The 26,678-nt window shown below is 36.1% G+C and overlaps 2 protein-coding genes across 3 annotated transcripts in view; one reads left to right on the top strand and one right to left on the bottom strand.

The window, feature by feature from the left end:
• Nucleotides 1–26,678, bottom strand: part of SYN2 (synapsin II) — a 153,457-nt gene that overhangs the window by 57,202 nt on the left and 69,577 nt on the right. The gene's annotated exons all lie outside the window — the stretch shown is intronic.
• TIMP4 (TIMP metallopeptidase inhibitor 4) lies at nt 278–26,123 on the top strand. Its single transcript, XM_021409276.1, has 5 exons — nt 278–600; nt 18,331–18,428; nt 22,219–22,333; nt 22,981–23,105; nt 23,260–26,123. The coding sequence occupies exons 1-5, from the start codon at nt 471–473 to the stop codon at nt 23,455–23,457; spliced, it is 666 nt and encodes a 221-aa protein (XP_021264951.1). The 5' UTR covers nt 278–470; the 3' UTR covers nt 23,458–26,123.

Genomic DNA, 26,678 nt, shown 5'->3' with positions numbered 1-26,678 from the left:
ATCTATTCTGTAAATTCAGGGTGGAAGAAAATTTACTAGAAAAAGAAAAATCTTTGTTCTGCTACAGATCATGAAATTAACTGCGGATACTTGTAAAAGCTGTTTTTGTAAAGGCTTTTGATTATTAACAGTTATACTGACTCATAACAGCAACGCTGCAGTGCTTACTGAGGTAATCTCACTTCTGGTACAATAACTTTCACCAATGATGTGCTTTTTCCTTAAAGGAAGGCGGAGTTACGAGTTAGTGTCTGGGCCATAAATAAGAGGTTCCTATGTCAGGGAAATTAGAAGTCAGTTAACATAAGCGTATACTCAGAGTGAGCATTAGAGGGCTTTTCTAAACCACACAAGTCTGCTGAAATTGAAGACACAGAAGAAATCAGACAGTTTGTAGGAAGTTTAGATATAAAATCAACAGTAAGAAAGCATTTTCTCCTGGCAGACCGATTAGCTGTGCTTAGGGCAGCATGAATCCTGTACTTAGTACCTTGTTGTTTCCAGTGCTTCTGCTGCTGACCCACAGAATTGAGGAGCTGGTGGAGGCATGCAGCTGTGCCCCTGCTCATCCGCAGCAGCTCATCTGCGATTCTGCTTTAGGTGAGTCATTAACAACGATGTGCTTTTAACTGCTGGTAGGAAATCAAGCGGAGCTGATCTAACTGCCGCATTCTTTTTTGTACAGCTGTACAGGAGTATTTTTAACCATGTGGTTTAGGCTATTAGAGGATTTTAGAACAAAATGACTGCAGAAAACCCTGTTAAACAAATGGCTACGGGGGAAAAAATGTGGTAGTAGCTGATCTGTTTTCCGTGATTTTTTTTTTCTTTTCCAGAACATTTTGTGGTTACAAATTGTTGAAATTACTCTACTATTCAGTGGGTGTTTTTTTTTTTTTCCTTCATAGAAACAACACCTATGTTAGCTCCTAACTTACAGTAAGCAGGAAACAATAAGTGGACTTTTAAATGCTTACTGTTCACAGTAGCTACAATAGACTATTCCATCTGAATACATATCCACTATAACTGTGCATATCGACAGTTGTTACAGCAGCCTGGGAAAACAAAACGAAAAGAAATGAAAGTCCCCAATGAGAACATGTTGAAATATTTGATCTTTGTTCTGCTGTACTACAGTATCTTATTTTGTTGTTGTTTTCCAAAAATACTTGAGCAGGAAACTGACATGCCCTTTATTTACTTTAATTTGGCTACAGGGTTTCTACACAAATAGGATTTTCCAGTCTAGGATACCTGGATTTCATAGCTGTCAAAACACTTATAGAAAGAAACTAAAGATCTCAAAATTATACTGCATGGGGATAGGAAAATGTGTCATTTTGCAGTCTTTTGATTTCATTAGCTCAAGCTGAGGCTGGTTAGCTTCCATCTAGTGTGAACAGTAAATGTAGAACATGAGTTTCCAAAGTGTCACAAAATTAGCATCTCTATGGGGCAGGCAATACCTTCTGCATACTGATTAATTGCTTTTATACTCTGACAGAAAATCTTTGTAGCCATGACAAACTCCAAGCTCTATTTGTGGCCATCAGTTAAATTGTTTTTTAATCTGGTTGTGTTAAGCAATCTTTTTCATTGAGTTACCTACACCAGGCATTGCAAACTTGGGGTTCAGGTGTGAAAGAAAATAAAGTTGTACTTACAGAAGCTTAAGTATAAATGTATACACTTAATGATACTAATCTGCTGCATTCCTAGACATAACAAAATAAGTTTTTCAACAAATTTGAGATTTTTCTAAATAAATTATTTCACAGTATGGAGGAAACTCAAAATACTTATTACAAGTTGTATACTTCAGGGAATTCATTCTGGCCATTCTAATTAAGACAAGGTCCCTTACATATATAAGAAGTGGTAGATATATATTTTTAATTATGTTTAAATAAAAGATTGTAGAATAAACCTACTTTATATTTGGACTTGGTGCTCAAGCTCTCACTTACATAAATGTTCTTTTTTAAGTAAATTGTACCTTGCACCTAAGGTATGCTTGTGTCATGGATCTCTTTGTTTATCATCCATCATTTTAAAATAGAATATCTATGTATAAAAAAACAATAGACAGATGTACATATATCAAATATTTGTAAATATATTTTTGATAAGCATATATATGCATTTGCATATATGTACACTCAAAACCTGATCTAAGCATTTATGGATTAATTCCTTGATTTGTTTTGGACACAATACATCTTGTAAGCAGATCAAAATAGCTTCAAAAGATCAGGAGAAGACCTGTGGAGCAGTTTGTCCTGTGTAAGAGAAACCTCTACTAACCACTTTGGCAAAGGCATCTTCTCCAGCCCTTGTGCCAGGGCTGGGGCTGTCCTGAGGAAGTGGGCAGCACAAGACTGGAGTTTCCCCGCAAAGCACCGCCCCAGTGGGAATCAGGGCAGTGCCTCTGCAGCCGTTCTTCCTTTTAGAAGCAAAGCAGGTCTGAAGCCACACCTGCATCCTTCACACTACTTGGTTCTTAAATGGGAATGGCCATGCTGTTAAGTATCCCATGCAGTAGTACATCTTAAATTTCTCCTGCTAATAGTATAAAAGATTTTATACTTAGACTTCTCAAGATTTAAGATTAGAACCATGTACTTCAAGATTTGTGCTTCAATTTCAACGTATTTGTACTTCCAAAATATCGATAAACAAAGAGATCAGCTCTCCACCTACCAAAATCATTAGTAGCTGAAAGTCAATCCAGGTTCTTACTGAGACTATTCACTCTTTTTCACTTAGTTAGTTCATTCCTCTGTGTACCCACAGACCCAGTCAAGTATTTCCTTGCAGAATAAAAACCTATCACATACTAAAACCAAGAAACCATGCCGTGCCTCTAAGTTTCACATTAAGTAAAACCTGAGACAAAGTCTCAGTCTTGCTCCTAGGGTTACTGAGCATGATAAGTAAATCAGTTACTGCATTATTTCTCAGTTTCACTGTAAGTCTGTTCCTTTAGGATCTCTTGTGATTAAGGTGGAATGAAAGCAGATGGGATGGAATCTGTAGGCATTACTCGAACTGCTAAATGAAGTTTGAAGGCACCCAGAAACCTTAGCATTTCTATGAGATATCCAAGAAAAAAAACATAGGCAAAGAATTAAGTCTGGGACAAGCTCTTTTCAATTTCCTTTTGTTCAAATGATTAGTACCGTGCCATTTTGTCTTTTCCTGTCAGGAGGATTTTGTGGCTTTACTCTTTTAAAATACTCAATATCTACCACAGAGCCTAAGCAACTTGTCAGAAATAATAGGATTTCTGACAGATGTAGAATAAGAGAGTGCTTCTGGTATGGTGCTGGATAAAATACAAGTTGCAAATGAGTGAAGAGTACTGCAGGTGTTATGTAGTTGCCCTCAGTAGGAAGAACAGCAGTTAAGAGGGTTGAAGATCCTGACAAAAAATCATGAGTGTTATTCTGGTCCTGCCATTTGTGTATCTGTTAGTTCATTCTCCTGCTTAGCCAAAAGGCAATGTGATTTCGTACAAATCTGAGAAGTTCTCTTGAACTTCTCCATAGTCTTACATTTCAGCTCAAAGAGAAGTAAATCTTCATCAACTGGAAGCGCCTAGCGCCATGAAGAGACATCTTTTACTAGAAAAGAAATACATTCCTATTGCATTTAATAGTTCTGAGATCCTTCTAAAATACCTTGAATGCCTTCAAACCTCAATGAACACCTATAATTCTCCAGAGGACTTTAGCCTGAAATGGAGATGGAAGGTTTATTAAATAGCAATTCCACACACTGCACTACTAATGGTAAAAAAAATCAAGAAGCTTTTTCCTTATGGAAATGAAACACAACAAGAATGGGCTGTTTAACTTTTCATATTCAGTAGCAAGGCACCATAGTTTCAAGCCGATATAAGAAGTGTCCTCTGAGTTGTTGGAGAGAAGCCATGAATGAAATTGAGTTGATCAAATAGTATCAAGATTTCCCGTTCACCACTGACTTCAGTAATTCATGAACTCAGTTCTAAGCCAATGTTCTCATCAAATTACACAAGCAGGAGAGAAACTGTATACATAGAGAGGACTAATTCCTTTCTTAAGTCTGTTGTTTTTAATCCTAGCTGTATTCTCCCCTGAAGTAAAAGCAAGGTTATTTTTTTGATAACAGGACAAATAACTAAATACTTTACACTTCTAAGATATGTCACACCAGTGCCCTGTCCTTAGAGCTGATGCCTGCGTTCTGATTTCAACTGCTTTATGGTTGTTTCTTTTCCTAAAAAATTATTGAAAACGATATTTTTAACTGAACATTGGCACCACACTGCAGTAGAAATCAGAAAACTAGGAGATCTTAATTGTAATATGTAGGTTGCTCTGAAAGTAGTGCCTCCTATTTATTTCCATGGAAGCGACAACAGGTACACACAATAAGACTGTTTGATAGAGCAAGTTCTCAGATACAGAATGTTATTTTTCAACACAGTCACCACCATTAGCTCTGCATTTTTTTGCCAGTGATTAACAAAAGTCTGCATGCCATGTTCATAACAAGCTGCACCAGCAGAGGTGACCCACTGTTGCTGTTGCCACTGCTGAAACGCACCACCCACCCCCTCACTGTGCTCACATCTGCTGTTTGGTCTCCATAAACTTTCAGCAAGCACTGATGGATGTCAGCGAGTGCCATTTTTTCCACATAGAGGAATTCAGTTTCACCCCATTGCTCTATACATACTTCCATGTCAGACACCATTCTGTCAGACTGCTGCTCTGCTGCCATATGCAGCACAGCAACAAAATGTAATGGAATATTGGTGGGAAGGTTCAACGTCTACCGCCATACCAACAACATCTGCCTCTGACATTGTGGGCCAATGTAAGATAAGGAGGCGTTTATTTCAGAACAGCCCTCGTAAACATATAATATAGCTTCAGAGAAGAATGGCACATTTCAAAACATGATGGAAGCTTTACAGCTAAAGCTTGGCAGCCTTTTAAGCCTTTTAGAATCTCAGAAGATCACTGCAAGCAGTCATTGTCAAAATGTGCCAGATTATATATTAAATTTTAATCACATTTAAAAATAAGTTAAAAAAATCTAAACATGCCAGAATTTTTCAAAATCAGTTTATCTGGGGGTAAAATTGCAATATGTGATTTCTATATTATTGGATTTCAAATTAAAAAGTTCATGGTTCAGTGCCACACAATTTTGCCTCACTGCAATATAATATTTTGTTTTGTACTGCAGTGGTTTAATTTGTGCAATATTAGAGTGGAAAGTAGCTTGCCTCATGGGGAGAATCAGCTTTGGAAAAGCTATTAGAAATGTAGACAGTACTTCTTCCAAGTTTAGGGAAAAAAAGGCTAACAGTGAAATGACTTTTATTCTTACTATGTTATATGCTCCCACCATATGCTTAATCTCATGGAGTTTACTTGCTCCGAACAGTGTAACACAAAATTAAGCAACTGTGTAATTAATCTTTGTGTTAAAGACTATAACATTCACACAAATGCTAACAACTATATCACATAACAAAAGGCCACTGAAAACAGGGATGCAACAGAGTTCCATAAAAAAAACATAGAAAAGAATCATAGAATCATTAAGGCTGGAAAAGACTTCATCAGGTCCAGCCGTTGATCCATTATCACCATGCCCTATAAACCATGTCCCTCGGTGCCACATGTGCAAATCTCTTTAAAACCTCCAGGAACGGTGACTCCACCGCTTCACTGGGCAGCCTGTTCCAATGCCTGACTACTCTTTCAGAGAATAATTTTTTCCTAACATCCAGTTGAACCACCTCTGATGCAACTTGAGGCCATTCCCTCTTGTCCTATTGTCGTTATCTGGAAGAGGAGGCCAACCCCCCACCTCACCACAAGCTCCTTTCAGGGGGTTGTAGAGAGCAGTAAGGTCTCCCCTGAGCTTCTTCTCCAGACTAAACAATCCTAGTTCCTTCAGCTACTCAAATCCCTGCTCTTGAAACCATTGCTTGAGAATGGACAACGTGGCCTCACCGAAGTCTATTTGCAGACCCTGGCTAGATCCTTGAATCAGAGGTCATGCTTTCAGGCACCTCACTGTCAGATACGGGCTTCACACAGTTTGCATCTTAGAGTTGTTTAAAGACCTTTGGACTTCTCCATAGCATGGAAAGATTATAGTACTTGGCATATAATCTGCACTTACATTATTGTCATACCAAATGGAGGCAGATCTTTTTTGCTTGATAGCAATCACGAAATTGCATGGGTTGCAAGGGACCTCAAGAAATCATCGAGTCCAACCCCCCTGCTAAAGCAGGTGCCCTACAGTAGGTTGCACAGGTAGGCATCCAGATGGGTCTTGAATATTGCCATAGAAGGAGACTCCGTAACCTCTCTGGGCACTGCTCCCAAGCTCCGTCACCATTACCATAACAAAGTTTTTCCGCATGTTAGTATGGAAGTTCCTATGTTCAAGTTTTAGGCCATTACTCCTTGACCTATCGTTACGCACCACCAAGAAGAGCCTGGCCTCATCCTTTTGCCTCCCTTTAGGTATTTATAAGCATTAATCAGATCCCCTCTCAGTCTTCTTTTTCCCAGGCTGAACAGACCCGGGTCACTTAGCCTTTTCTCATACAGGAGATGCTCCGGGCCCTTTATCATCTTTGTGGCCACTGCTGGACTCCTTCCAGGAGGTACCTTTCTTTTTTGAACTGGGGAGCCCAGAACTGGAGACAGTATTCTAAATGTAGCCTCACCAGGGCAGAGTAGAGGGGGTGGATCACCTCCCTTGACCTGCTGGCCACGCTCTTTTTAACGTACACCAGGATCGTGCTGGCCTTCTCAGCCACAAGGGCACACTGCTGCCTCACGGCCAACCTGTTGTCCACCAGGACCCCCAAGTCCTTCTCCATAGAGCTCATTCCCAGCAGATCATCCCCCATCCTGTATTGATGCATGCAGTTATTCCTCCCCAGGTGCAAGACTCTACACTAGCTCTTGTTAAACCTTATCAGATTCCTCCCTGCCCAACTCTCCAGTCTGTCCAGGTCTTACTGAATGGTAGCACAGCCTTTTGGTGTAACTGCCACTCCCCACAGCTTTGTACCATCAGCAAGCTTGCTGAGTGTGAATGTTCTGCCTCTAGAGTAAAGATCAGCGACAACAATGCATAGGTATATTTCTAGGACAGATCAGCACTGACTGGAAAGAATTAGAAAAAATGAAAGCTGAATTTCTGTTCAAGGAATTTTAAGTTTGGTTAGCGAAATAATATACTGGACTTTATCTATTCTAATCTTTCACTTCCTTGAAAAAATGCACATAAAAATGACAGGAAAAGTACAGCACCCGAGCATGCTTCTTGTAAGCAGTATTAGAGGAAAAGAAGTTTTGAGGCTATTTGTATCACTGTCATTGAAAGAGCATGCGATTGAAAGAGTTTTATTACATTAACTATTGAATTATCTAAAAAAAAATCTAGAGATTATTTTCATCTCAAAGGTGTGCAGCATCCTACCAAAACCAGTTATACAAAAGAGGATAAGTTTCATAACTTCTATAAACATGAAATAAACAGTAACTTTTCTTACTTGTCTGCTATGCATACTTTTATACACATTAATATCAGAAAATTAAACTTTTAAAATTCTACACTACGTAAGTCCTAGGAAGTTATTTAGCTTTAAAAAGTTCCTAAAGCACTCAGGGTGAGGCTCTTAAATAAAAATGGTCTGCAACCATTCAAGGTGCGAATGCCAATGTATTAGAATAAAATTATAATTTCAGTACATGTCAGTTTCTTGGCATCAGGAGCCCCAAACTTCAAAATGCTTTCTAAAATACAAAAAGAAAAAGAAAAAAAGATGTGAATTTTCCTGCAGTGGATTGCAACACTGATTGCAAAGATGCTATGCTGCTAATGACTATTTGCAACTACATGCATTTGTACCTGTCTTTGCAGAATGTTTAATAAAGCACTCCAATGTTCATGTTCATTGAATTCAGTGCTGCTATGGGGAAGAAAAAGAACAATCCTCTGAGTTTATTGGAGATTAAGAACACAGAGATTTACAGAATCACTCTGCCTGAAGCTACATGTTGTATTTGCCCGGGCTGAAACAGGCTAATTCCTTCTGAATTCTCTCACAAGTAAGGATAAATTGCAGTACTTATTTCCTTCCTTCACTTAATTCCTTCACTAGATAAGTAGAGTATTTTCTGTTGGAAGTAAGAGCTATTAACATAATAAGCTACAAATAACCTTATATCTTCTTCAGTTTTTAAGACAGAAATGAACATTTTGAGAACTTAATTCAAAATTCCAGTCTAGTTGATTTCCTTACTCACTTTTCAAATCACAGTGTAAGACCGCATTGTCCATATCATGCAACTTTAAAAAATAATTTCCAATCTGCTGTAAATCTTCTTCAGAATCCTGCCACTTAAGCATGAAAATGGGGGTTTGGTCTGGAAAAATGCTGTCACTCTCTTCTGCTTTGCTCACTGAACATTTTCATGGCAGCACTCCTGACAGCTTTAAAGTTGAAGCTGTAAAATGAGGTGGCATCATGAAACAGTGAGCAATAGGACAGAATTTTAAAGAGCCATATCCATGGAGCACAAGACTTTTATCAATTAGAACATTAGCGACAACTATAAAATAACTACACTTTAGTGAAAAAAATTCAACTGAGCTAATTGAGTATTTTGTTGTGAGATAAAAACACAAAACTATCGCAGTTCACTGATTTAAAAGTAACTCAGTAAAACCGACCTACTGCTGAGCAGAAGTGCAAGATAGGATAATTCAGCATCCACGTTACTTTTATTTAAAACCGTACATTGTAGGGATAAGAAATTAAAACCCACGATTTCAAAACCATTCTGCACACACTGCGTGGAAAACAAAATGCAAGCTTATGAACAATGATTAAATAATATAAAACAGACCATAAAATACTGCCAGATTCTTAATCCTATTAATCTAACAATTTTAATCCTTAACTTTCTCATTAAAAAGCATTTCAACAATACGGGGTTTCTTCTGCATGGAGGAAGAGGTATGCAGCCATGAATGGAAATCTACAATAACATGATGTATGTTGTTCTACAGACTTTAGAGTATAAAGAGAGTGTTATTCTTCAGCTGAAATTAGGCAGATGTTGATTACTAGTCAAATGATGTGGTATTTGAGGCTTGTGAAGTAGAGAGAAATATTTCTGGTAACATGAGTAGCAGCTGTAAAAACAGTGCAGAAAAATAAAACTGACCCTGAACAACATTAGGAAATCATGTTATTTTTTATGTAATAAATAAGTTAAGACTGGCACATATCTGTTAAAAAAAATCACCTCTTCCATTTGAAAGTTTATAAAAACCTCACTCTTACAAATTGAATATATTCTTCTGATATTAGTAACAAAAGGACTGCATAATCTGGTTTAACAAGGAAGCCAAACTGAATCAGCTCTTCCCTTCAACACAAGGAATTTTTGCATCCCAAGCCAAAAACACACAGGGACTCACAAAATCCTGACCTACCAGAAAGCCATAATGAGCTTCCTACATTTTGAAGGCTTGCAACAGAAATGCATTTTAGATGCAGACTAGCACAACCACTAGTAAAACACATAAGAATAATCAAAGTCTGAAAAGCATTTATGTTGAAAAAAGTTGATAATAAGTGCAAATTAATATCCATATGAAATAGTGATAAAGCAATGATTTATTTCTGCTTTATAGACTTCAAAAGTATACATATTTTTTTCAAGAAGGTGAGTTTTAGAATGCTCTGGTTTTTTTTCTGAACAGAAAGACCATGAATAACAGTGAATGATATTGAAAAATTATAGTTCATCATCTAGAGAAGAAAGGTGTAACCAAAACATTTGCACAGCAGCAATATTAATTAGTTAGAAGAACCCATACTGGTTAGCAATATTCCATAGAGCAGAGGATAAAAGACTGCTATAATTATATTGTTCAACAAGCTCAGTGGGTACAGATCCAAAGCCTTTGCGTCCCAACAGTCTATGAAGTTATGTTTTTTTCTTGTTAAGTTCAAAAAGTGCGTTTCAGTTCATTATGGTGCCACTGATTTAATTATTTTACAGATGGCTGTGAACATTTATTAATGGAATATCAGAAAACTAAAATACAAAGCAGGAAAATGCTGTGTTCACATCCTAACTAGCATAGACATCTTCTGAAATATAGATTCCTTGGCTTTTGTTCTAGGAATTGAGGAGAAAGAGGGAATATTAACAATGCATACTTACATTTAAGAAATCCATACTACAAACAGAGGAAAAGGTTTTTTGAGTTTCACTCAGTGTTGGACAAATTTTTCTGCTGCAGCACTCTTTTACAGTTGAACAACAGTTTCAATTAGGTCACTGTTTGGAAATGAAACTGCTGCTTGCCAATCAGCCTTCTTGACATCTACATTTATAGATAAGCTGTTTGCTAAACACATTTGCTCTTCTTCAGCTTTTTAAAGGTTATTCAAGAACACTGTGCTCAAGAAAACAGAAAGTATAGGTGTTTAATGTTAGTTTTCCACTCAGAAAACAAAAGTGAACTAGCACCTCAGCGGATATTCTGACATAATTATCCCTCTCTATTGAAGTCTGCAACTACTAAAAGCTTGCATAATAGATCAGAAATCAATGCTGCAATAGAATAGTTGTAGTCACCTCTACGTTGTAAGCATCAAAGACAAAAACTATGTGGAACATGCACTGTTTGCCTATGACAGCATCAGATATCATCAGATTCGTTAGATTTATTCTCAGAGTGGTGTATTTTTATACCTCAAACTGCTATTACTGTCAGTGATTCGGTAGCACTACTGCTGCAATATAGGAGCCATCTTTCATTTCCCATGAACACTATGTGACCCATTTTGACAAAATATACCAGTTTTCCTTCAGATTAGACTCAACTTCTATTCCCCCCAACCTAGGATCTAGGCTCTTCAGTACAGGAAGAAAAAAAATACATCAAACTATTTTTGAGAGTGATGATGGTGGCCAACAAATTTAGATTAAAATGCCAAAAAAAAAAAAAGGCAATTGAGAGTAAAGTAATGTACAACTATGGCAGAAGTGGTATTTAGCTTACTGGAATTGCTTGACATAGAAGAAATCATGGCCAGCATAAACCATAAAAATATACCATTATTATTATGATGCTGGCACTGGATAGTATTACTTATTAGTTTGGTTCATTAAAAAGCAGCGGAAACAATCCCTGCTCCAAATAGCTTATGTAAACAAAAATATTCCACAACCGCTTACCACATCAATGGATACATGCATTCTGTTGCTATATGAACAGCATGTGAAATAGAGTTCTTAATTCCCCTAAAATTATTTCTAAATCTCTAAAATAATCTGCTTTAAAAATAACAGAGCATCCGTAAAACTTGGTAAGGTATATAGTTGCTTATTTTCAAGCATTATTTTAATGTCAATCAATCAATAATTTTTATTTTATCAATAATAATTTGGATGAATTGCCTTCTTTTGTCAGCATGAGCAACATCTACAAGTTTTTAACAAAGTTATAATGCTCCTTTTGTATTGATAGTACCTTTTTTCCTTCTGTATGTATTTGGAGAAATTATCTTTTCTATACACAGATATATGAATATTCAAGCAAGTTCATTTGCTTTCTTCATTGATTAAACCCAAATCTTTACAATAAGCAAATGTGACAAGCCTGTTATATGACTGAACAGTTCAGCATATGTAGCTAGAAATACGGCAGAGTTCCATTAGGAAAGTGGCAATGCTGTACAAATGGAAAGTTGCTTTGAGGTGTTTAGTAAGAATTATGCAACCTTTTATACAAACTAGGTACTTCTTTTTATCCAAGCACATCCTGTACAGTATTGTTTTAAAGTGGCTTCATTCATTTTCATCTGCTGGGACAAATTCTGTGCAGATTTCTTCTTCCATTTTGAGGTTAAGATTATTCTGCTTCCTGCTAATTCTCTTCCCTCTCTGCCAAAAAAGTTAAGCAGATCAAATGTCTAGTTTCCAATGTAAAATATACATAATAGTTTTTGTCCTGCCTCATGGAACCCAAGCATTCAAAACTGTGTTCTTGGGTTACTCAGGCAGTTATAACAGCTTAGCTTGCCAATATTCTTCTTTAGTCCAAGAGTTTGTAGGAATGGACCAAAGTTTACTGGCATCTAGTCACTAAAAAAGTAAATTAAAAATTGCATCTACATCTTGTCTTTGGACTTTATCTTGGACTCCTAACACTATTGTGTCATAACTTGAGTTTAGGTGAACGTGGCAGATGAGGCAAGTTCTGTTATCAACCTTTAAGCTTGCATTCTGGTTACCTTTATTTAAATACTTGGACAATTAGATACATGTCTGATTTAAACCGGAACCAACTTTGACCTGTGATTGTATATGCTGACCAGACTACTCTGTACACAAAAATTCCACCTAGAGCAGCAATTTGGTTACAAGGAATACATTACAGCCCCTTCTGTGATTTCCAGCTTCCACTTCATTCCAATCTCATGCACTTAACCTGCAGAATTAACTCATCGCCAAAAACCGAAGATGGCAGATTACCAGATTTGCCTGCGTTCTTCTCCTACAGAATACGTATTATTTGAGCACATGTATACTACAAAGAGGAGGTGGTCCTGGATTGTGCTGATCACTCACAAAGAAAGTGTGACAGGGTGTTACTAAAACCCTTTATTTTTAAATCCTACAAGATTAAAGAAGAGAAACAATGCTCTGGTTGCAAATGTTTGTTCACATGTAATTCTTGGCTTAGTTCAGCTCAGGTTTTAATGTAACCTGTGGCACTACCAACACTGCACTGTGCCCTCCAGTTATTTCAACATAGTTTAACAAAATACTCAAATAAAAGTCAACAGGATTACTTCATTGATTAGTTAATGCATCAATTCTGGAAGTTTCCACTAAGATACCACACAATAAGTAAAGGCATATAAAACTAAGGAAAGCCTTTTACAGTTAATTTAAATGAGGAGTCTACATTCTTAAAAGCAGACAGGCGTATCTTTATCAGGTAATCCAAATTTGTATTAGCACCAAATAGAATTAATATCAGGTAAACTGAGGATTTATCAGGAATTTCTATTTTGATATACCCAATTAAGAAGGAAGATAACACCCAGCTCACAGTGGGGGTTACAAAAAGAGCGTAAATACAAAAATATAACTACTTCACTAATATTTCGTAAGAAGCCTTCCCCCTCCTCTTTGGTAAAAGGACATTTTTAACATATAACATTCATTAGAATGTAGGGCCTTCCAAAATTACCTACTGCTTATATACTGTGTCTACAGCTTTGCTTTATTTCATACTGCATATGGGGATTGCTATGTAATTTCAGAAAAAAAACAACAACGAAACAACCACCACCACCATCCTGTTTTCTCTTCTATGCAAGTTTAAATGCTTTCTTTTATCTGTTCCCATATATATTTGGAATGCCATCCTCAAACCACCCTCAGAACAACACAAATAATTAGATTTCTCTCTGTTTGCCACTTGTCTGTACAAGGGGACAATACAAGAGCACTATAAGAGTACAAGGGCAGCAGCACCTGGCAACAGCTTGATTTAAGTCTCAGTCATCAGAGAGATAGGTAGAAATAACAGCTTTTAAGTCATTCTACATGTTTTAGAAAATGAAATGAATTTTCAGAATTTTCCCTTTCTCATTCTGTTTTTTTGGGCTCACGCTGCCATTCTTTTGGCTTTGCACCTGCAAACCCTCCTGTTCTCGGTATGACAAATTCTTATGGAAGACATTGTTATGAGCACAAGACTTGCATTTTCTTCTTACTCATTTTCCTGTACAATTTAACTGAGAACAAAGCAGGGAATAACAAAGTGGGTAACAGTTATTTAGAGAAACATGATACAATATCATGCATGCACAAATCTCCAACCAGTCACTGTGCAGCATCTGCTCCTGATCATTGCAGGCTCCATTTGCGTTACCAGAATCATTATATCAGTATCACTAATATTATCAAGCAGGAAGGTCTTGATAACAACTACATATTTACAATGGGAAAAGTATCACAGGAGGGACTGCCAGCTGCACTGGATACCTGGGTTGGACGTTTATTTTCAGAGATTGTCACTTCCCTTCTTGTCTGGCCAAAGGAGAGAGTTACTTCACTTCCCTCTCCCTTTTCCCTCCACCTCCCACACCCCTTTCTCTCCTTTTCTTTTCCTTGTAAGTTACTTTTTACCATAAGTTCTGAATATCATCAGCAACACCTACTGCACCTCACTGTGATTCTTCCCCTATTTCTTTCCTAATTTGCAGTTTTTCTAGTTGCAACTCACATCAGTTTTATTGTCCTAATACATCCGAGAAGGGCGTGGCTACATATTTTCTCATTCTGTGGATATTTCTATAATTAAAGGAAGTACATCTACTACTATTCCAATCACCTTTATAATTTTTTTATCAGAAAAAAATATTACAGTCTTCTAGAAATCATACCCCGGAAACAAAATTACTGAACTAAGCCCAACTTAAATAAAATGACTAAATACTAGTGTATACTTCTCATATTACTGTGATCTTAACACTCATGATAACTTTGGCCAGGGAGTTCAGCTAGAGTGTTTGTAGAGAACAATGAGATGATGAAAGTTTTCAAAGCTCCAAGTGTCTGCCTCCATATTTCTCCATCCTTAGAGTTTACACTCTTCTTGGCCATTGTATTATTTTTATGTTTATTTTTAGGCTTATGTATTTAAAAGTGAATGCACATAAATGCCTTCTGTTACATGAGGTGATGATATCTGATGTTACACTAAGTTCTGTCCTTTATGATGTTCAAAATTACCTTCCATTGATGTAGAAGTGGTTGGGAGATATTATTATTTAGGAAAGGAGGAATAAAAATATTCTTAATAGATATCTAATAATAAATGTATAAAAGCCAAGCTGATTTACTGAATAGAACACTGCCCTCCTATAACTGCAATATGCTGTGACCCTAGTAATAAAAGCAGCAGTTGCTTAGAGGGGCAGCAACTCGACGGTATGGACTCAATATGACAGTGGGAGCCAATAGCTGCCATTAGGATTTTTGTTCTGAGGCTCTAACTGACCCCCTGCATAGCTTTGATCACATTAATTTCTATTTCAGTTACCCAACACAGCTTTCAGCTACAAGATGTTTCTTAAAACATGAAGTATTTCTTAAAAGTACCATGAGTTACAAAACATGGGAGCACTGCACAAATGCAGTATCCTACTACTGAAATATTAGCATGAATGTCTCTAGAAATACATCCTATATTTTTAATGTGGAACAAATTTGAGGCAGACTGAATTACTGGCATTAGAATATAAAACATATGCATATGCATTTCATATGGAATTTCTCATATGAAACCAACAACTGTCTGAAAGATAAAATGAAATTATTGCCCTAAACATGCAGAGGTTGTTCTCAGCCAAACAGAGAAGCCAACCCAGCAATGGTAAAGTTGAACCCATTTATTGAAAAGAAGTACAGACATGGAGGAATCTAAAGTTATAACCACTCTCTGAACCATGAGTGAAAAGGAGATGGCTGGGCCCAAGAATGCTAAATCAGGAACTGACTGTGGTTAAAAACAGAAGCAACCACATGAATCAGAGGTTTTAGGAGACAGCTAAACGACTGATCGAAAAAAAAACAAAAAAAATCAAAGAACAGAAAAAAAATACGAAGGATTAAAAGGCCCCAAAAGATCTGTGTGTGTTTGAAACTGATTTCAGGAGAAATGTAAAACTCAAATAACTGAAGATTTAGACGTCCTTTAATGTAAAAGCTTTCTTGTCATTAAAAAAAAAAAAAAATACATCTCAGTTTGGTCTAATTCCACCATCTGGAAGCTTTCTCTTAAACAAACAAGTATCTTTTTCTCTTTTTTTTCCCTCTACATACCCACAAAAAGATCTCATAATGACAAACCCCAACATGTTATACTTTCTGCCTTACATAATTCCATGGAGATTCTTTGAGCTATTTTAAGTAAACCGTAATGTTCCTGTCAGATGGTAACAAGAATTTAATACAAATATGAAAATTAGTAATATTTCAATATTAAGCAAAAGGGGAAAGTAGTTTTAATTATCCTACATATGTTTGCATTGAGTACGCAAGAAAATATTTCCTGCATATAAAATATATTGTGGTATCGAGGAAATTGTGGGTCTAAATCCTAACTGTTATCTCACCTCTTACCCTCTATTGAATGAACATTTTTAATGATAAAACTTTTTCTTACAAAGTATTTCTGTAAAGGAAAACAGCACAAAACAATCCATGATTCTAATCTGACCCTTCCAGCAGTATAGCACAAACAATCCACAACACTTTTTGTCTGGAAGTAGATCAAAGCACCTAGAAGTACTGTTAATTTGTGGGAACATAACACATCTGCAGATGATTAAAGAGATGCTGCCATTTACCATTTAAAATGAAGAATTTGCTGCTCGTACTTAAAAGAACTCTTTCCTTTCAATCCAATCCGTAAGTCTAAAGGGCTTTAAAAGAGTTTGAATGGCTTGGGAGGAGGAAGCCCCATGCCAAAAGATGGAGGACTCCAGCTTTGAAGCTGCAGGCATATGCACCATGTTGATTATTACATCTAGTTTTCTCTGCTAATAAGTGAGGAAATGAGAATTGCCCGCTTTTATATGAAACTGGCCTCTATGTGGCTGTAAGAAAAATCACAGTCTGGGTTTCTTGTTCCTCTTATTTAGTTAATTTACTGAATGAATTTCTTGGGGGTGGGCGGGAGCATGATTTTGACAGGAAAAAAAAAATTTCCTCTACATCAGCTTGATTTTTTGAAGAGAACGAGTAGTATGAGGATTTCACTATAAGAACAGTGAAACTCTAGAACAGCATCTCCAGGAGTTGGGAAGTTGTTCTTATGCTGAAGAATGATTTCTGGTCTCTGTGATACCTGCATGAAGAGGCAATTCAACTGTTACCTTCAAGAAACGCAGACATCCTTGGACAGATCTATCTCTGCCTAATTGTGAGGTAGATTTTGAGTAGAAGTGGGGTCGAATTACTGATTGCTAAGGCCTTTGCCACTCTCTCTCCATGGAGATATAGCTTGTTCTAACAAGTAACATATCTGCAGAGGAGCTGCAATAAAAGTCATCCAGAACCAAGACAAAACTGGGCTATAAATAATTTTTGGGTGGTGTAAGTCTCTAGAACAATGTAGGGCTCAATGAAATATACCATATTCTTAGAATGCTTTTATTCCCTGTGCCAAATATCCCTGGTATGTTTTAAACAATATAGATGAGAGACACAAAGCAAACATAGATAAGAGAACAAACTATTTTCCTATCATAGAATTTCTTACTTTCCCTGTTTTAAGAATAGAAAATAAATGAAGTTTGTCAAGAAAGGAAATAATTCAATTTTACAGGCTAGTACAATTAAGGTTGCTAATAAAAAGCTAAAATCCATGGTCTTCAGAAAGTGAATGCAACGCAATTGTTATCTTTGCATTTCACGACCATAGATTTTAGCACGTTATTAGCAACCTGAAGGACAATTTTGTCAAAACTCAAGGGTCACTTATTTCAGATTTCCAGAATCGCAGCAGCCATAACCATATTCAGCTTAGCAACCTTACTCTACTTGAGGATAGCATAGTTCAAGGATAGCATTAAGAATTTTGAAAAATTTTGGCCTTAGCGCTAGAAAATATCTAAGAAATGGAACATACTTCTGTCAAAGGTATTTATATAACAGGCAGACTATTTGTTTCTATTTTCAGCCTTTAACTCACTCTAGTGACACGGTTTAACATCTGTTTCTAGATAAAGTATGAATAAAAATGCTAAAATCAATAAACGTAAAAGAAAAATGTAATTTTAGCTGTTACTTGTATAATCAGGTATACGTTCATTTGCATTTGTAATGCTATAATGGGATGGAAAGTACCACGATAATAGCAGGGTGGCAAAGTCTTTGGCTACCAGCAAATGAGAACAAGCCCAAAAGTAGCAACCGCAGACACAGAAATGAAGGAAAAGAGCTGCTTACCAATGGAAGGCCGCAGGTTGTCAGGGATCTCCAGCAAGAGAGGCCTGCACCTCCACTGCCAGCCCTTAAATGAGGTCTGGGAAGCAGTGGATCCTGGCTCCATCGCTTCCAGTCACTCAGTGCATTGCGTGCACCTCAGCTCCCCTGGGTTGGCCCTGCCTTCCCACCAGGTGCTCCATCACTGGTTCAGGCTGTGACTTAGCATTTCTGCTACAGCATTAAAACTTTTTTTTTTCCTCTATTACAGTGATTCGAGCAAAAATATCCAGTGAAAAGGTGGTTCCTGCTAGTGATGATCCTCTCGATACCCACAAAATGATCCGGTATGAAATCAAACAAATAAAGGTACATGGAATCACTCAGCTAATTTGAAGTTCAATACTGATGACCTCTGTATATTGCTACAATTCAGTTACAAATGCTTGAAGCTGGAAAAGGATCCAGCTGGTTTCAAGGTTAGACATAGGTGATTCACACAGAATTAATTAGAGTGGGGTTAAAAAAAAAAAAAAAGAAAAAAAAAAAGAGATAACTCATGAATGTCAGAGAAACAGCTACTTACTGAATAAGCATATTTCTGTAACAATTTTTCTTATTCGAAATTGTTTTATGAAGGGTGTATGAAAATGTACTTAGATTTACGAGTGGTATTCACTGCATTTGCTTATTTTCTGTTTCTAGTGAATATTTGGCCACTGATGTTGCATTATGGTATTGCGACTCTGACTGGCTGATATAAACTTTCTGAGCAGAGGAAAGCATTTCCAGCTGAAATAGAAAGGACTTTTCACAAGTGAATACAGACGTATGCAGAAACAGAATTCCTTCCCTGATCTTCATAGAAAAAACAATTTGTGTGAATGTTGCTAGGAAAGTAAATGGGAGCGCACAAAACAATATGATTCAGAATCTCACAGGATTTTTCCATTAATTTTTTCAACTCCAATAGGGGGACATATTCACTAATGTTCTTTATCTATCACATTGTACTATCTTTTTAACTGTTTCTAATGGTCTTTATGAGATATAAGGCCACGTAATCTGTTACAGAAATGCTCGCAAAACTAAACTTACAGCAACATTTTACTATTTAAAAGTCACCATTAGGTTTAGTGGAGTTCTTCCAGACCAGTAGTTCAGTCCTGTGATGAAGAATTTGTCATTTTCACAGAATCTGTAGAGTTTACATTTTATTTCAACTGTAAATTAAGAAAATGTTCCTCTCTTTTTATATTATTCACTGAGTATTTTGACACGTAGTGGTAGTGTGACTGTTTTATGCTACTGCTGTTACAAAAAATATATTTCTGTTATTTTAAAACCAATATTTTTGGCTTAGAAATAAAACATGGATATTTCTGGACAAAAATATTCATTTTGATTTTGATATTCATTTTCAGAAATACTAAAAATGAACAATGAGGGGTTTTATTCATTTTTTATAAGTTGGCATGTTTAAAAGCCACATATTTTCAATTTATTTCATTTTCTTTCATTGTGATAATATTTACAGCATTATATTGAAGTGAGAAGAAAATATATGATTTATATGCAGTTTGAATATTTGTTTTCATAGCATTATTATTATTGACTTGGTAATTGTGTGCATTCTGAGGAGCCATCTAAATATAAAAGCAGTGCTATTGGCTTTAGCAATATTTTGTCCTGTATTATCAGAGTAGTAAAGTAATGCCCAAGATATTAATGTTTTACATGAAATCAACACCTTTTACCGAGTGAAAGCGGTATAGGCACAGTTACTAAGTGTATTCCACACAAGCTGCACGGATGGAATCCCACTGAAAGAATTAAGCTGACTTCATTTACAAAAGGGTGGGGTCTGTGCACAGTGGGAGTGTGAGATGACGTTCAAGCTGATAACTGAACACAACAATATGTATACTTTACAGTGATGCATGTTGTTTAAAAGCTAAGAAAATAAGCCCACATATGGCTGAAAAGCCTCAGAAAACAAAGAAGATAGAAAAATGTAATTGTAGGAACATGCCTGAGACACTGAAAGTAAGATGAAATCTTTTAAAAAAGTATTCTAAAATCTTAAAGCAATAGCTGTATACTGATCTGTTACAACCCTCAGTAGGACAGTGCCTGTATCCATACAGTTACGAGTTATCAAGTTCGCTTCTTTCTATTCTGATTCCTCTGTGTATTTTCCTTCAACAAAGTCCTACCAGAGCATCTGGTGTAAATGCATTATATCAGAAGGTAGAATTTGGTCAAGCCATCCTAGCCATTTTCTGAGAAAGCATTCACGTTTTCAGGAGTTGGGAGAATATGACGGAGAAGATCAAATACAATTTACTGAATTAAACAGAAGGGTAAAAACTTAAGAAATGGTTTAACAAATATCTATCTCAAAACCAGAGATAAATCAGAGCTAGAATACCATAAACAAACAAACAACCTGAGGAGGGCCCACAGGGTGATCCTTACTTACTATATAGTTTTATTCAACTAATATCAAACTCCACCTCCAACAAAACTCAAAACACTCATTTAAATATTGATCAGATCTCCAATATTAGTTGCTATCGAAGTAACTACACATATATTACTGTTTAATGAATGTATGTTGTCTGCGTATAGCTCTTAAGATAATTTAGATCAAGTAGTGAGATACTGAAATAAAAGTTGTACCCTACAACAAAATGCAGTCCAATCTAAGGTTTCTGAAAGTGAACACAGAGGATGCTTGCATAGTTCACGCAGTTACTTTGTACTAGATTTCTGTGTCTAGTACACCCCAAATAAGGTGGATTTCAGTGTAGCAGAAGCAAGGGATCCCAGTTCCAAAGACGACAGGGGTCAAATGACTTTTATGGGGAGTGAGGAAACCCTGGGGCTCCAACTGGAGCTCCGTTTTAGCTATGAGGCAGATTCTCTACAGCACACACGTTCTTCATCTTCTTGAGAAGTTCTTTTACGTTTGGCTTCTATCTAATAAAAGTAGACACATTGTCCATCATCATTGTACATGTTTTCTATTATTTTCACTGCTGTTCTGTGCAGGATACTGTTTGTTTTAGTTGCTATTCTTTATTTTTTTTTCTTTTGAGGATGTTATCTTTTACTAAGTATTTCAAATTAATACCTTATGTTTTTGGATGGGAAGAGCAATGACAACACCTTTGATTACTTTTATAATTTTATAAATAAGGCTTCAAAAAACCTAACATATTCCTGTGTATTCTGTAGTGCTCTGTACTATTTAAATCTCCTGAGAGAAATTGAGTAATATTAACATATTTTCCAGGGACGCCAGCTGCAATAGAGAGTTTGCCCATGAGAGCTGTGAACCTTGCAATTGTCCACAGCTGTCAACACACAGCATGCTGTGACAAAACAGGGCCCCTGGAGTGCTGGGGCTTCAGTTATGTCACATTAGGTGATGACAGGCATTCTGAAGTTGATTAGCATCTTATGGTTCCTTCTCACATTTGGATATAACTAACTTTGTTTGTATCTTTTAATGGCTCACTTAGCCATAGCTGGAAATGTTGGTTAGGGAGCAGACAATCTGAACACTGCAAGGGCTTTGGTTCTGAACCGATCCATTTTGGTGCTGCAGGACAGAAATTCTAAGAGCTAGCTCCCATTTTCTAACAGGTTAGAAGGTTATGTTGGGCAAAATTATCAACTGGATGTGGAAAAACAATATGCTCTATTGACAGAATATAGGAATAATGCTCCATTCCCTAGCATATTTTATGTTCTTGAAGTTGCACACTATTACACTGATCAAGATAAATTTTTCATCTTCAAATATTCAACTCTGCAGCACCTTGTTTAAGATGACTGCTGTGTCCGTTTCATTCCTTAAATGGAAGACATGAGTAGAATATAATGTGAAGAGAAAGCTTTAGAGAACCATTAAAAACACTTAAAAATCAGATTTTTAAAAAAATATATCATTTTAAAAGTCATAATACACTTTCTAAAATAACGGACAATTCATTTTGTGTAGAGATGGGGCCTAATTGTTGGTATTTTCTCATTAGAAGATCGAACTTCAGAGCCTTTTTTTCCAAAAGGTGCATCATATACTTATTTCAATTGTTGCTTGCAACAGTATTTCGTTTTCCTCTTCTGACTTTCACTTTCTGATAATTTTCAGATGTTTAAAGGATTTGAAAAGCTCAAGGATGTCCAGTATGTCTATACTCCCTTTGATTCATCACTCTGTGGAGTGAAACTAGAAGCAAACAACAAAAAACAGTACCTTTTGACAGGTAAAACACAATAAAACTAATGTGCCTATTAAAAAAAAAAAAAGGTAATTGCTCAATGACAAATTTCACTAACTTTGAAAAAAAGCCCTATACATTTGTTCTAATTAATGCAAACAGAATTAAATGGACAAGTTGTGTAAAGCCATAGTTAACCTGCAGTCTTACATGTTTTCCATCCTTTTCCTGGAGATATCAAAACAGTTTCAGAAGAAGTTGAAACCAGTAACTATGTAGTTAGCAAACAGGAACCGTGCCATCACCATTCACTTAAAAGCAACAGTACCGGTTTTCCTATGAATGCAAATGTATTTAATGAGGCAACCGATGCCTACATTATGCCACACTGATGTAAGTAACTGCAGATTTACACCTAGAGAGTCCTGTAATTTGTCCAAGATATTATCACATTTACATCCATCCCTTGTTTGCAGATTACCAGCATCTTTTGAGAAATGTCCTTGTTGAATCTTTAGCATCTATTCAGAAAGATAGTTCTTACATTTAAAATAAAATTCATTGAAAAGTGTGTCAAGTATGACAAATTCAGTGCAATTAGTTACAAACTTTTGACTTCTTTTCAATTTAGTTCAGTATTTAGAAAACAGTTTCATTTGCTTGCCTTATTTTCCTTATTTCCCATGCTGTAGGCCAAATTTTAAATGATGGTAAAGTCCTCATCCATTTATGCAACTACATTGAACCATGGGATGATTTATCCTTATCTCAAAAGAAGAGTCTTAACCAGAGATATCAAATGGGCTGTGGCTGCAAAGTAAGTATTCAACAAAATATTCTTTAGTAGTGGAGCTCACCTTTCAGGAAAGAGCATTTTTCACTGGTGGAAACTGTGCTCTTAGACACCATGTATTTTATTGCTTTTTAAGAAACCTTCAATATACTGAATTAATGTACTGTTTCACGTTTAGATTACTACCTGCTACATGGTGCCCTGCTCAATCACTGCACCAAATGAGTGCCTCTGGACAGACTGGCTGATAGAAAGAAAGCTATACGGGCACCAAGCCAAGCATTACGCCTGTATCAAGAGAAGTGATGGCACTTGCAGCTGGTACCGAGGTGGCCCTCCCCCAGAGAAAGAGTTTATTGACATCAGCGAACCTTAAAGTGATCACTTCCTAAAAAGTCCTGGAGTCTAATTCCATCAAAAATTGCACGCTCACAGCTTTGAACTGCTATCGTCTAATGTATCCATTGCTTAGAAACAAAAACAAATTGTCCTGTAAAACTAAAGTATGAATCTTCGGAATTGGTACTCAGGCAAGAAGAGGAACAAATCTGGAGATAACTACTCCTTAAAGTCATGCTTTGTACAGAGAGGCTCAAACTGAGAATGCTGCTCTGTGCTTTATAAGGCATAACACGTTTCCTTTTTTTACCAATATGAATGTACAAGATCACAAGAATGGTCAGAAATCTGTCCCCTATTTCTGCTAACCTACAGATCAAAAGAGCTCCATGTTTTATTTCAAATCGTTCTGATGAACTAAGGAATGTTTTATAGAACTATTTTTTCCCCATATGAAAGTCTTCTGATACAAAAGAATTATTGTACAGTGTATATGTAAAGTATTTTAACAATCTGCTATGAAAGATTCAAAAATCCCTGTTTTTTCCTTACCTTCTGGAACAAGTTGAACACTTCTGTGATTAAAACAATCTATGCTCCACATCTTGTTTGTTAATTATGTCACAGGTTTCTTTAACTACAGAGTTGTAATATTCATTGATAATTAAGTTAAAACACAAACTTGATAACCAAAATCCCTATATCCAACTCAATATTCTACAAGGTATAGCTAGTCCATAAGAAAGTAAAGGCAGATGTTCTAATGCTTCAGCGTTGTATGGAATCAACACAAATAACAGCAGGTGAAAACTGCTTATGTGTTCACAAGAAACTATGTCCATCGTTGCTGCAGCTGTAGTACTTAATAGTGCCTCTTTAAATATGTGACTAGGACATTTTATTTCAGCACTGTTAACACCTTGGCTTCAGAAACTCATATAAAAATATATACACAAGATATTTAATAACTTACACTGCAAGAGATTTCTATAAAGCTCTCAAATACTTGACCATATTTAATAATAAATTAAATTTACATTAACGGCTTTTCATTCATGAATGCCCATTATGATCTGTCATAATGAGTCTGGCAACTCGTGAACTTATCCTAGATTTACAACAGTTTGCCTTCTAGATTTTTAGTGTTTTAACTATTAAAAATTGATTACTGTAGTTAGTAGCCAATCTCACACATATAAGTTTACAAAAGCATCTCAATTCACAGTGGTAAAACTGAAGAAATTATTTCATTAAGAGCCAAAGTTTAGACAGCTGACAACTGCTTGTGTTCTAGAAACTAGATGAGAACCCATGTTTTAATCTAATTTTTTCTATTGGGTTTCTTGAAAATAATTCCAATTTTGCCTAAGGATTACTCTCTCATATTACTCATGTAAGAATTTAGAACTGCAAACATTGCAAAACTGACAAGAACACTCAGCATTATTCCTTTGAGGAAGAGTCACCCATGTCCCTTAGTAGGGACATAAATGTTGCCTGTCACTTTTTATTTTACAGTAGAACATTGTTTCTGTTTTAATTTACAATCCTAAATTAAAACATCATCCATTTGTGCTACCAAATATAACACCAATTTAGTTTTCTGTTCTGCTAAAGACAAATAAAAAATTACCAGTTGGCCAGTTTAGGCCATTGACATACACGTGTGCATACAACCACTTACCTAAGTGAAATATGAAGGCCACTTTTCTTCCAATAAGGAACTGATATTGCAAAGACAACATTGGCAGTGCTAATCGCTGCTAGTGCTGTGCATTTATATTAACAGTTGGCAGACAGATTAAAAAGAAAAAAAACAACAAAAAAGCCAGGCATAATTTCCTTGTCAAACCAAAACAATTCATAGACAAGTCTGCAAAAGCTTAATAACAATACAAGACCCGAATCAAGCACATGGCTAATTAACATCTCACGCATGGACAGTATAGCATTTGTTTCCTAAAGTATTTTGACGTAATGGTGCAATCTGAATATCGTGCTGCAGAAAACAGATATTTTTCTGGTATTAAACTCAACATTGTTCTGTTTCTTTTTCAGTTTTATATTAAGTAGACCTTAAACTGAACTAACCAAACTCTCATTGCCTTCTTTGTAGACATTGTAAAAATAAATGTTTTCTTCAGTATTTATGATCAAACTATAACATGAATTGTATGTTATAATGAGTTTTTAAAACATTTTATATTTCATCTGCCATAAAATATCCAATATGAAGCGTTTCAAAATTATTGGCTGTCCAGTTTGATTTCTGCCTGAACACAAATCTTGCCAAACTTCCCATAACGGATGGTAAAAAGATGTTTTCTTCATATCAATAAATATTCCAAGAAAAGAATTTAAGAAAACCAAACTCTCCCAAAATGACTTCTGATTTTCCCTGAAAAAATGATAAAGACTATGAAAAAGATTAACTAGTACTGCTTTCTGAATGTTACTTTCCTATACAGATTTTTTTACTGCAGTCGCATTGGTACGTTATTAACAGCAGATTAAAACTTTATTTTAGACTTCATGGTTTCCTGAAGCCATGCGTATGTTGCTAGGAAAGTCAGAGCAGAAATACAGCCTGGTACAACATTCTATTTTAATTTGAAAATGACTCATGTGGCTCACAATCAAAGAAAAGATCAGAGAATGGAAATGGTACAGGTGAATGCTGGAAAAATAAAATCCTTAAATATTGCTGTTTTTTTTTCTTTTGACACAATATTTTAGTTAAGTTTTATTAAAATGCCCAACAATTACAATGAAGCATTTTTTTCCCCTGATAGAACATAGGAGATGGGAATATAGTGAAATAAAGGGAACTAATTACAGAGGGAAAGGCTGTAAATATGACTCAACTAGCAATGAGTTCAAAAAGCTTTACAACATTTTGTATAGTTCCAATCAATTTGAGATGAATGTTTCTGTTTCAAGAAGTGTTTCTTTAAAGCAGCTCCAGTTTTACACAAAAGAATGGCATCTTTGTTTATTTACCTTTTATTGCTGCCTGAAGACTCAGTACAAATGATCACCAGAGTACGAAAGAAACAAAAGAACCAGAAGCACAACTGGCATGCTCAGCCAAAAACTCAATTCACAGATCCACAGCTTTCCCCTGCTCTCCCCCTTACTCTTAAATGGGTTGAACTGGATGAAAGGGAGAGCTCTACGTTGTGATTTGGGGGATAAGATGTGAATGCATGAGCACAAGAGGAACTACAAAAAGGTAAACAGTAAAAATCAAATTCTGTA

This window comes from Numida meleagris, chromosome 11 (assembly GCF_002078875.1).
Source record: "Numida meleagris isolate 19003 breed g44 Domestic line chromosome 11, NumMel1.0, whole genome shotgun sequence".
NCBI lineage: Eukaryota > Metazoa > Chordata > Aves > Galliformes > Numididae > Numida > Numida meleagris.
This window is presented reverse-complemented; position numbering and strand designations above follow the sequence as displayed.

What these genes read in the sequence shown, in the direction of transcription:
- TIMP4 (XM_021409276.1), top strand. Translation starts at nt 471, where the DNA reads ATGAATCCTGTACTTAGTACCTTGTTGTTTCCAGTGCTTCTGCTGCTG. An exon ending in CATCTGCGATTCTGCTTTAG is followed by an intron (nt 601 to 18,330) that starts GTGAGTCATTAA and finishes CCTCTATTACAG; the next exon opens with TGATTCGAGCAAAAATATCC. An exon ending in ATGAAATCAAACAAATAAAG is followed by an intron (nt 18,429 to 22,218) that starts GTACATGGAATC and finishes GATAATTTTCAG; the next exon opens with ATGTTTAAAGGATTTGAAAA.